Source organism: Sceloporus undulatus, chromosome 5 (assembly GCF_019175285.1).
Source record: "Sceloporus undulatus isolate JIND9_A2432 ecotype Alabama chromosome 5, SceUnd_v1.1, whole genome shotgun sequence".
Taxonomy (NCBI): domain Eukaryota; kingdom Metazoa; phylum Chordata; class Lepidosauria; order Squamata; family Phrynosomatidae; genus Sceloporus; species Sceloporus undulatus.
The window spans coordinates 4,811,020-4,823,720 of record NC_056526.1 but is presented as its reverse complement, the minus strand read 5'-3'; the positions used below and the strand labels follow the sequence as shown (position 1 = coordinate 4,823,720).

The window sequence follows — 12,701 nt, the reverse complement described above, 5'->3', positions numbered from 1 at the left end:
CAAATCTCCGTCCCTGGACTTGGGTTACCTATTGCAGGTACCTCTGTTTTCTCTGGATTCATTTTGAGTTTGTTTTCCCTCATCCAGCCCATTACCGACTCAAGGCAGGCATCCAGATGAGAGATGCCATCCTTAGTCACTGCAGCAGTCAGTGACATAGATAACCATATTTGGGTGTCATCAGCGTATTGATAACACTACGGCCCATATCTCCAGATGATACCCCCCCCCCAGCGATTTCATGTAAATGTTAAACAGCAAGGGGGACAGAATGACACCCTGAGTGTCACCAGATGTCAGCTCTCTTTTAGAAGAGCATCTGTCCCCCAGCATCACCATCTGGAATCTGCCTGAGAGGTAGGAATGGAGCCACTGGAACTCCCTCAGGTGTTCCAGAAGGATAATAATAAATAATAATAATAATCTTTATTTCTACCCCGCCTTTCCACAGGTGTGATCAAGGTGGCTTACAAAAAATGAAGAACGATAAAATACAATTAAAACATCAGAGTATAAAAATTTAAAACGACATTACAAGGAGATATAAACAGGAATCTATACAAATCACATTCATCAGGGGCTGAATAAGCGACACTATTTACAATAATCTGGGGTCAAGAAAACAGAAAAACAAAGGGCAGAAAGAAAGAACACTATTAACTAAAGTGAAAAAGCCAGCTGAAATAAGTATGTTTTTAATTGTTTCTTAAAAGAAACTAGTGATGCAGAGGAGCGGAGCTCTGTGGGAAGCTTATTCCACAATGAGGGGGCAACAACGGTAAAAGCCCTCTGTGACTTGCCCTGGGTCACTCTTTGGGTTTCCAAGACTGAGTGAGGATTTGGACCCTGGTCTCCCAGAGCCCAAACTTCTACACCATGCTGGCTCTCACCCCAAACAACAATCAGAGAACATTGTGTTTTACATTGGCCTCAGTCCAATTGCTCTTCTCAATGGATCTACTCTAGCCGTTGGGATTTAGGGCCTTTTCTTCAGTGATACTGTATGGTAAAATAGTGAATTAATGAGAAACAGAGGCCTGTTACAGACTGCCAAAATAAAGCTGCTTCGGGTCTCTTTGGGGGTATGCTATTTAAATGATGCATGCATCCTAAGAATCCGGAAGCTGCACCAAAAGCTGCCCTCCAGTGCTTAGGAATGGAGTGTGTCTTTGGTGCAACCTCCGGACTCTTAGGACCCATGCATCATTTAAATCGCGTACCTCCAAAGAGACCCGAAGCAGCTTTATTTGGGCAGTCTGTAACAGGCCAGAGAAACTGAAGGAAGTTTTCTTCAGGTGCAAGAGAATTCCCCAGTTTCCAGTTTCATTTCAGATGGTTGGCTTATTTTTGTTTTTCTTACAGGGTGAAATTGGAGAGCCTGGACTACCTGGATTTGCTGTGAGTTGGCATATATCTGCATAGTCTTTTACTCTACCAGGGGCTGAGGGATGCTGCAGGACTCTGCAGCTCCTCAGAAGTGGCCTTAGAGACCACTTGTGACCCAAGTGCCATAGGACCGCATCCCTGCTGTGTCTCTGACTCTGAAAACTACAAGTTGATAATAAGGCATCACCAATATTAGCTGGAATCCTGTGTCACTTAATTAGTTAAGTGTGTGTGTGTGTGTCCATGTGCCTTCAATTTGCCTGCCAACTTATGGTGACCCCAGGATTTTCATAAGATTTTCTTAGGCAGGGAACACTCAGAGGTGGTTTTGCTAGTTCCTGCATCTGAAATGCCCACAGCACCTGGGATTTGTTGGTGATCTCGCATCCAAGATCACATGGGATCCGGTGCCTTCAAAGTATTTAGATAGCTTAGGGGTGTGTGTGTGTGTGTGTGTGTCATTGTATGGGTGTATGCCTTCAAGTTGCCTATTAACTTATGGTGACCTCACAGGATTTTTCTTAGGCAAGGAATACTCAGAAGTGGTTTTCCCAGTTCCACTCTCTGAAATATAGCCAACAGCACTTGGTATCCATTGATGACCTCCATTCAAGTACTAACTGACCCTGCTTCCAAAATCAGATGGGATTTTGTGCCTTTAGGTATTTATGACTAAATAACCTCTCTTGGCCCACCCTCCCTCTGTCCCCAAAAACCTGGTGGAAATAACATTCACCTGCATTCCAATACCTGGCATAATAAACCTCCTTCTCCCCATGCTTAGTAAAGTACATTGAAAGAATGGAGTCAGGATTTTAGCAATAGTGTCACAAGCATGACTAAGCAGCAATCATGAAAACAAAACAGATACTTAGATTAACTCATCTGTAACTGTTCCGTATTCACAATTGCTTACTTAGTCACACTGATGACACTGTTGCCACAATTGTAACTTCCACCCCATTTTCTTGACCCAGGATCAGTAGCTTAGAGAGATGGAGATCCATTCTGCTGGTGGTCGGAATACAGTTGAATGATGACATTTTCATCAGGTTTAGGGAGAGTTGGGACAGAAGAGGGTTACTTAGTTATATATACTTAACTAAATCGCTGGTACAGGATTCCAGCCCGTCATTTGCACACATCCATACAAAATAGCTGGGGCAATTTGGGGAAGGAAAAAAATATTTCATGGATTCAAAAATTCTCTGGAAACGTGCAACACCCCTTCTTATCTCACGCAGGCAGCATCCGCACTGCAGAAATAATCTGCAAACCAGCACTTTTACCTTGCCCAGAAACTAACTGGCAGCCTGCAGAGTGACTTGAATATTGCATTTTAAAATGGGGATCCAATCCATACTGCAACAATAATCCAGTTTGACACCACTTTAACTGCCCTGGCTCAGTGCTAGGAAATCCTGGGAAATGTAGTTTGTTGTGGCACTGGAGCTCTCTGACAGAGAAGACTAGGTATCTCACAAAACTACAGTTCCCAGAATTCCCTAGCCTGGAGCCAGGGCAGTTAAAGTGGTCTGGATTTGACAGACTGAAAACTGGAGAGGGCTCCTGTACTTTTAACTGTTGTGTAGAAGAGAAAAGTTCTGCAGATGTTGCTTGTGACCCTGGTTGCACAACCAGCGGATCCTGCTGAAATCCAACCGTCCACACAACTGTTAAAAGCACAGGCACTCTCCAGTTTTCAGCTGTCAACCCGATCCTAAAATGAGATAACTTACTAGGATGGGAATTTACAGATAGGACCAGAGCATGGAATTTATTGTTCTGGACTGGAAGATGGAGCAAACTTGTTTTCTACTGTTCCTGAGATTAGGATATGGAGCAATAGATTCGAGCTACAGGAAAAGAGATTCCCCCTAAACATTAGGAAGAACTTCCTGACAGTGAGAGCTGCGAAAGATACTGCCTTGGAGGTATAGTCTCCTTCTTTGGAGGTTTCTAAAAAGGCTGTAATGCAATTTGCCAGGAGTGATTTGACTGTGCCTTCCTGCATGGCAGAATGGGTTGGATTGGATGGCCCTTGGGGTCTCTTCCACCTTTATGCTTCTATCATTCTACAAATGGGCTTGAAAAAATGTAGTGCTGAAATGTGACGGAGGAATGGAGTGGTTAGGAACGCACCTCCCTTCACCTGCTCATCTTTCTTCATTGGTATTAAAAATTCTATTACATCTGGCCTTGCATCTGCTTCAGAGCTAATGACTGAAAAGAGTTTACCCAGGATGAAGGAGGCAGCGAGTGCATGGGCTCAGCTCCCTCAGATAGATTGCTCTGTGATTCAACTGCTCTTAATGGCTCACACCAATTTCCAGCCATTTGTTGGATGAGAAATATATATTCATTGTATTCTCTCCCCACCCCCCCCCCCCCGCCGCCGCAAACTGAGTAGCATGTTTTAGCATGTTTTTTATTTTAAAAAGTGCATCACGCAGAGCAGTTGACGATAAGAACTTTTACAGATTGACATTGCCTTCCTCTTGCTCTGAGGACTTTATCATACAAGGCTAGAAAAGTGGGATTTTAAGAGGATAGAAGTGTCCTTGGCCAGTACGTATCACACAACACTAGGTCCGTCCTGCTGCCACCTTGCATTTCATTTGTTCCCATAGTGCAGCTTTGCACTGATGGGGAAAACCCTTCAACAGGTTCTTAATCTTGTTGCTATTCCATACCTGCCTTGGTGTGATTAGCCCCTTCCACTGCAGTTCCACTTCTCAGGCAGTCACCACTCAGTGAGAGGATGTGAGTTTGCTCCTCTCCGTCTCTCTGCAATTGTGTTGTCAACAGCTTCCCAAAGCTGGCTGGTGTGCAGACATTCACACTGCAGCCGGCTTTGGGAGGCAGTTGGCAACTGGAGGCAGAGAGGTTAAATGCCAGTACTGCAACCACAAGGTTGTGAGTTCAATCTCAGGGGTTCCAAGGTTGACTCAGCCTTCCATCCTTTTGTAGCTAGGTAAAATGAGTGCCCAGCTTGTTGAGGGCAATTGGCTTGTAAACCGCTTACAGTGCTGAGTTCCCAGATGGGATAAGGAACACTTATTCTAGACAACTTGATTCTTGCCAAAAGGTGGCAAGAAGTGGAGAGTAGAGTAGAGGGTGAGGCCTGGTGTCCCCACAACAACTGGTAGGGAAGGAGGAAGCTGACTGACTAAATACATAGACCTTCCCCTAAGACAGACTTTGCAAGGGGCAGTAACAAATAAATTCAACCTGGCAAACTGTAGCAAGCTGCTGTTCTACAATCTGAGCTGAAGATTTGCACCCAGCTCTTTCCTCTTTTCTGGAGCTGAGCCCCCCTAAAACTGGAGAAATTAGCACCTGCCCCTCCTTCTTGGAGCTGACTCTCTCAGATGCAAAAATGAGGACTCAAGGCCAGGCCCTGAGATCTAGCAACCCTCCCTGTGACAATGGGGTGATGGAAAGGTAATCTCTGTGGATCTTAAACTTCAGGCAAACTTATATAGGATGATATTGTCTTCCACGTTGTCATTATTATTCCTTCTAATCAAAAAGTCCTGGTTTTTTGATCCTGTGAATATAAGCTCCATTACACCACTGGCAGCAGTAGTCTGAAAAAGATGCTAAAGGACATAAAGGAACAGTCATTTTAATTTTGCAAAAAAGAGCAGCGGATTCTGCCATTTGGTCCTGTGCGAGCCTTAAGGAGAACAGATGTCAACATTTATTCATAGCCACTTTCATCTGAAGTACTCCCAAAAGCAAACAAACGTTTGATATGAAAAGCGCCAATAATGGTCATTTAGAAAAGGGATTATTGATCAGGAGCTGGAAGCAGCTACTGCGCAGTGATAAATGAAGCAGAAACAGTCCTTGTCGTATTGGTGGAGGAAGAAAAAGAATTATGAAGCATGAATCCTGCTATGATACAACATATTAGTCATAAAACTGCTAAGTACCACAAACGGGAGACTTGTTTGCAGGATTGAGCTAGTATAGGGATGCGACTCCCACTACGGCTGCATCTGCACTGCAGAAATAATCAGGTTTGACACCACTTTAACTGTCACGACTCAATGCTATGGAATTTTGGGAACCAACTACACTTCCCAAAATTATTCCTGGGCTAAGTCCTGTTTAATCGCGATGTGTGTGAAAAATCTTCCCACGATTGTGCGATTTTCATCCTACAATTCCTCCCCTGCGTGCTGAAGACTGGAGAAGAGAGTCCAGGCCCTGAGTCTTGAGACCAAGCCCTGAGATCTGGCAACCTTTGTTGGGACAGTGGGATGAAATATTAGGAGCCTTGGCATGTCTGTCCACCTCTCTAGCTAAACTTAAAAGCCGTTCATGTTTTTTCTGGAGGCTCAAAAAAACGGAATCGTTTTGTTACAGGGAAGAGCAGGACTCGATGGAAAGAACGGCATGAAAGGAGCAAAAGGAGACAGAGGACTACAGGGTCAAAAGGGAGAACCAGTGAGTTGAGTTTGTTGGGGGTTTTCCCTAGGAGGAAAGTGCCCTTTTAAAAAAAATTATAAGTCCCAGAATCCCCCGATCAGCTGGTTGGGTGGACTCTGGGAGTTACAGTCCAGAACACACATGACTTTCCCAACTGTTAGTTTTAAATGTGGATGAAATGAGCATACGCAAATGAGAAAGAGCTTCTTTTTCTCCTGCTTTTCAAGGAAAGCTGGCTTTTCTCTTGTACTTTTGTGAGTTCAGCAGCTACTGTCTAGGGTTCAGTTTCCAAACCATAGTGGATGGTGATTGCGATGCAAGGGAGGTGGTAAATCCACTCTGGGTTTTAGTCTGAACTTTAAAGGAGCTACCTGAGGTGCTGAACCCTGGCACTCAAATAGGTTCTGCCTCTTGAACAGAGAAGTGAAAGTTCAGACTAAAACCCAGAGCAGAGTCATCCCTCTACTAACATGGGAGCAACCATGGCTGTATATACACTGCAGAATTTATGCAGTTTGACACCATTTAAACTGTCGCAGCTCCATTCTATGGAATCCTTGGAATTTGAAGTTTGTTGTGGCACCAGAGCTATCTGGCCAGAGAAAACTAAATATCCCACAAAACTATACATCCCAGAATTCCATGCCATTGAGCCATGGCAGTTAAAGCAGTGTCAGGCTGCACTAATTCTGCAACAGATGGCTGCTGGAATATTATCCAGCCATGCACTTAATGGAAATCTGTCCATATGGAATGTGGAAATTTATTTGTCACCATTTGAGGCTAATACTTTCAGGGACGACATTTTGATGTCTGGGGATAAAGTTTCGTACTTAGTGCAAGCCCAGATGTAAACGCTGGCTCTTTTGCACTTGGTGAAGGTTGAGTTTGAGTCCAAATTCAGAGGTTTGCATTTCAGCTTTCATTCACGTTTTCCAGGTTGTGTACAAACTGCATTTATTCTCTTCCTTTAGGGAGGGAAAGGCGATCCTGGTATAACGGGAGACATTGGACGGAAAGGTTCAAAGGTACAAAGCAAACAGGTCTAATGACCACCATGCCAGCCTAGGCTTTTCACATTTGGGAAGCTAAGCAGGGTAGAGACCAGTTTGTGCAAGGATGGGAAACCACAAGGATCTCTTAATACAACTAGAAAAGCATCTTTCCATGAAATTTGAGAGAGCTGCTACTGCCAGCTAGAGTGGATGATATTGGGCTTAGATGGACCAAAGATCTGGCTTGACATAAACCAGAATCCTATATAGAAAAATTATGCACAGTGTTATTTGTTGGGCTCTTCACCACATTACCTCCTCTGCTTTCAATTGGAGTGGAGAGAGTCATGCATTACTTGTCCTTGAAAACATATCCAGGAATAGCCGTGTTGGTCATACAGCAAAGTACTATAACATCCAAAATCCATCAAACATTGATTCCTGTATTGGGACAACCAAAATGCACAAAATACTTGGTGCAAGATTTCAAAACTCCACTGGCTTCTTCATCAGGCAAAGGCATTAAAAAATCATACAAGGGAAAGACAAATAGGATGATGCTAAAGTCACAGGCTTTTCTTTTCTCAAGGCATTGTTGTTTTGGTCTCAGTTAAGATGGTCTTGGGAGGCCAGCGTGGCATAGTGGCTTAAGTGTTGGACTACGACTCTGGAGACTAGGGTTCGATTCCCAGCTTGGCCATGAAACCCATTGAGGGACCTTGGGCAAGTCACACACTCTGAGTCTCAGGGGAAGGCAATGACATTCCTCCTCTGAACAAATCTTGCCAAGAAAACCCCATGATAGATATGCCTTAGCGTCACCATAAATTGGAAACAACTTGAAGGCACACAACACACACACACAAGATGGTATGGAAGGATGCCCATGTAAGCAGAGGTCACTACTCCCTTTTGACCATGTAGGCTTTGGGAGACAAAGAGTCAAAAAGTCCAGGCAATAAAATTTAAACTCCATTAACAATACAAAAGGATACTCCCTTTGAGATCCAAGCTGCCTCTAGATTTTGTTTCCTGGACTTTACAACTCTTTATCTCAAAGACCCCACATGGGCAAGAGGGAGGAAGGGCATCTGTTTATATGGGTAACCCTCCAAACCATCTTAACTGAGAACAACAACACATCTTGACAAAATACAGTCCTATGACTCTACCATCATCATATTTGTCTTTCTCTTGTATTATTGGTAACACCTTTGCCTGATGAAGAAGCCAGTGGAGCCTCAAAAGCTTGCATCAAGTATTTTGTGCACTTTGGTTGTTCCAATAAAGGTATCACTGTTTGGATGTTATTGTCCATCACCCATCCCTGTTAGCTTTTGTGACTGAGCCAAGACTCACTCTAGGTGTATGTCTTCATGGTCTTACAATTTGTCCTTAGGGTTTACGTGGTTTGCCAGGAAAGACAGGGCCTCCAGGTACACATGGGATCAAGGTAAGTCAGGTTGCTATTTTTGCTTCTTTCCTTTGGGAAAGGTGGCTTACATTTATTAAAAGGGCTGCCTTCCCCTTTCCAGCATTGTTCAAAGATGACTCCGGTGGTCATGTGGCCAGCATGACTGCACCGAACACTGTTCACCTTCCCATTGAAGTAGTACCTATTTATCTACTTGCATTTGCATGCTTTTGAACTGCTAGGCTGACAGAAGCTGGGAGCTCACCCCATCATGCAGTCCTCAGACCTCGAACTGCCAACCTTCCAATCTTCCAAACATCAGAATTGGCCTCTTAACCACTCAGCCACTGTGGGAATTAGCTCTCCCCAAATCCTTACAAATCCCAACATATCAAAGGGTGTTATATAGCAGTTAAAATGCAATCTTAGTGCTTAGTGGAGTCACTAGCGTTGGTGTCACCCCAGGGTGTTAATGTATGCTATCACCCCAAGTTTCCTAGTACACCCCCAACTAGGGCAATGGTCTTGTAGGAATAGATCAAGACACTATGGAAGAGAAAGGCTCCGGTCTACTTGCCATCGATAGTCATGGACCAGGGCACCTGAAGGGACTGTATGTGCCCCAGGTCGTCTGGTCTACCTGCCTTGTTTGTAATACCTGAAGGGGTCCAGGCGCTATTTGGTGAAGGAAGTAGCTTTGAGGCTTTTGCTGTGACATGATGACTGTGTCGAAACCATCTTCCTTGCCACCTGCAAGCGGGTGGACCTGGTACTCTGGAAAATCTCTCGTCTCTGGGAATCCTTGTCCACCCATGTAGAGGTGCAGCAGTTCACCACTAGAAGGCAGTACCTTCCTCTAAAATGCACACTCCCTACAAGGTGTCACCTGGTATGGTTTGCACTTCCTGTGCCCCCCTAGAAATGCCTCTGTTAATGCTATGCATCATGAGCAAGGGCACTAGAGCTCTAGGGCTCTCTTCTACTACATCTCCCAAGATATGCCATATATACTCGTGTACAAGTTGACCTCATGTATACATAAGTTGAGGGAAAGTTTTAGGGCCAAAATCATGGATGGATAAGTCAGGGATAAAACTTAAGGAAGGAGAAAATTTTAACATTGGACTGTGAAATGGAGGGAACTGGGATGCTTGGTAGTCAGAGAGATCGAAAGGATGAGGATAGAGAGAGAAGGATTTAACATCGAATTGAGAAGAGAATCACTTCTTTCACAAACACAAACACACACACACACACACACACACACACACACACACACACACACAGCTGCCTGAGCAGAAATCAGTGCCAGGCAGGGAGAGTGAGCATCGGAGCTGCTTTTTTAAGGAGTTTTCTAAACAGTATTACTGTATTGATACATATATAAGTGAGTCCCAGATTTTACGGTCAGGTATATACAGTACTTGATTGTGATGTTTCTTGCAGAAGCTCCAAGTCTCTCAGTTCGCCAAAGGTCTCCTACCCTCTTAAACAGCTCTGCCTTTTCCTTCTTTGCTTCCTCATGCAAAGACTAAATGCATTCCAGTCTATGTAGTCTGGGAAAGGCAAATCATGTCAGCTAGCTTTGAATTGTAGAGCAAATGAAATCCTCAAACATCCCTTCATGTGTAGATGGCCCTTGTGGTCTCTTCCAGCTCTATGATTCTATGATTCTAGATATATGTAGCAGGTTTCCTTAATATCGTCCTTCAGCACCAGATGATGAAGGGTTCCTGGTTTCCAAATAGCCACTCTGAATAGCCTTCAAAAATGTGCAAGATTCCCTCCCCTTTTTATTGATTCATAGATGTCTATAAAATATTTTATATTTTGATACAATAATGAAAATTATACAAAACCAGATATGCTATTATTTTGTTAGCTCTTTCCTATTAGTACATATACACTTATGTATCTAATTGAATGCATACTTTTCCACAATCGAAGTGTCAGATTTTCCTGTGCTTAACTGTTCTGTCTATTTGTGCTACATAATTCAACTTATTTTCCACTTGTTTTGTATAACTTGCATCCGAATAAGTTTCACAAAGCATGAAGAGAACTGATTACATTTGTTCCATCCTGCCAGGATGAAATTAATGAAGATTTGCATCCCTACATGGTACCAATTGCACCATGACATGCACAACTGCGGGACCCAATGTAACTAAACTGGCCTATATTTATGCTGTGCTTGAAGAATTAGGGATCTTGGTCACAGAGTCCCATGGATAGTGAGATGTCAGGTGCCACTGAATGTCCAAAAGGAACAAGCTAATGTTTTTCTTTGTATTATTCCATGTATAGGGAGAGACTGGTGGCACTGGGAGGCCGGGAACACCAGGGGCAGACGGGCTTCTTGGTCCAAAGGTGAGATGCAAAGTTCTTTTCATCTTCCAGGTTTAAAAGATGCTTATACTCATTGTCCTGCATCCCATCTTTGGACTGAATAATTTTTTTGAAAAGCAAAGGGAGTTGAAAACATCAAGTGTAACCTATTCTTAAGGGGAGCCAAAGGCTGCTACCACACTGCAGAATTAATGCAGTTTGACATTGCATTAATTGCCATGGCTCCATCCTATGCAGTCAGGGGCTTTGTAGTTTGTTGTGGTACAGGAATTCTCTGACAGAGAAGGCTCTATATCTTCCAAAATTATAGCACATATTCCAAAACTATAGCAATTCTAAAGCACTGAGACATGGCAATTAAAGCAGTGTCAAAATGCATTACTGTATATACTCATGTATAAGTCTAGAAATTTTAGTAAAAAAAATTGACCCCTAAAAAACTGGATCAACTTATCCATGGGTCAATGTAAGTACAGTTGTCCCTCCATTTTTGGGGGGGATCCGTTCCGGGCCCCTCTGCAAAAATGGAAATTCGCACATATTCAAGCCCGATTGGCTTGAATGGCCGTGTGCTCCTGCCTTCTCACTTGCCAGTCCACAAAGGACTGAGATTGCGGACTTGAAGTCTGCAAAAATGAGGGAGGACTGCACTGTACTTTAACTCTTATATAAAAAAGGAACTATCTCCTTTTTCTGAATAGAGTCGTAAAAGGTGAGAGCTTAGTCTATCCTGGGAGCACCAAAGAGAAGTATGGATCCTCTCCATTCTCTTAACTATCCAGTCTTTAGGATCAGTACAAACAGTTAGTGTCTGCTCAAATTTTCTTAGTTCTTTGGCATCATCTTCCTTTGCATTTTCCTTTACCTCCTTTGTTAGATGTCCCCAGGTTTTACCCTCAATTTATCCATGGGTCATATCAAAATCCGTCCCAACCCTGTCATCGACTTATACATGGGGTCAACTTATAGTCAAGTATATACGGTAATTCTGCAGTTTAGAACAGATGCAGCCTCGGTCTTCTTTTCTCCAAGCTAAACATACCTGGCTCTCTAAGTTGTTCCTCTTATACTTTGGTTTTTACAGGCTTTTGATCATCTTGGCCACCTTCCTCTGGTCACATTCCATTCTGTGTTCTCTGCAGTGTAGTATTACTTTCACACATTTGTACATATATAATGTGTCCCTGAACCTAGTGTGCCTGTGTTTCCATCTGTTTACTTGTGTTTGACTCTGATCCTTGCGCTACATTTAGGGCGACCGTGGAGAGTCTGGCACCGACGGGCTCCAGGGAATTATGGGGCAGAAAGGAGAAAAGGTTAGTGCTCTCAAAATCATGTTGCAAAAGGTTATTTCCTTTTCAGACACAAATCAGCCACGGTTAACAATATTACAGACCAAAGCTGGAATACAGGTGTCCTTTTCACATGGCAAATGCCACCCTATTCAGATAATGTTTCCTTTGGGGGCGTTCTCATCTGGTCTTTGTTTTGCAGCGGTAACTTAAAGCATTCTGCAAAGCCCTCCTTCCTTTGCTAAAAAATTTAAATGCTGGCAAAAACAAAGAAGGAGATTTGCCTCATGGAATCCCTATTAAATGTTGCAGCTCTTGAGAACTTTTAGGGATGCCAAGTTTTGCAGTGCTTTGTTTGCTAAGAAATAGATGGATTTATTTTTTTTAATGTTGCCATGTTTTTCATTTGTCATTTTGGGTGCCTGGAGGGAGAATGTGATTGAGAAAGGAATTGGCTTCCACAATGCAGCTGAAATGCTGTTGGGCTGCACCTGCACTGCAGAAATAATCTGGTTTCACACCAATTTAACTGCCATGGCTCCATGCTATGGAATTATAGGATTTTGTTGTGGCACCAGAGCTCTGCTAGCTACAAACTAGAGTAGACCCATTGAATCAATTTGTTCAATGAGGAATCAACACATAGGTGGTGTCTGCATGATATGGAATAGTCCAGGAGCAGCCCAGAGTATTCTGGCTCGAAGCTACTGCAACATCTTCCTGTTATCTTGGGCACTCCTTTAACTGCCACAGCTCCATGCCTTTGAATTCTGGTATTTGTAGTTTTGTGAAATATTTAGGCTTCTCTGTGAGAGAGCTCTGGTGCCA

General features: G+C 43.4%; 1 protein-coding gene across 1 annotated transcript in view; it reads left to right on the top strand.

Annotated features, from left to right (window-relative positions):
• The window catches only part of LOC121930871 (collagen alpha-1(VII) chain-like), a 178,021-nt gene that overhangs the window by 136,073 nt on the left and 29,247 nt on the right, over positions 1 to 12,701 (top strand). Inside the window, exons 77-82 of the mRNA XM_042467818.1 lie at positions 1,363 to 1,398; positions 5,761 to 5,841; positions 6,798 to 6,851; positions 8,218 to 8,271; positions 10,540 to 10,602; positions 11,835 to 11,897. Coding sequence (XP_042323752.1) covers positions 1,363 to 1,398; positions 5,761 to 5,841; positions 6,798 to 6,851; positions 8,218 to 8,271; positions 10,540 to 10,602; positions 11,835 to 11,897 — 351 coding nt within the window. The remainder of the gene's footprint in view (positions 1 to 1,362; positions 1,399 to 5,760; positions 5,842 to 6,797; positions 6,852 to 8,217; positions 8,272 to 10,539; positions 10,603 to 11,834; positions 11,898 to 12,701) is intronic.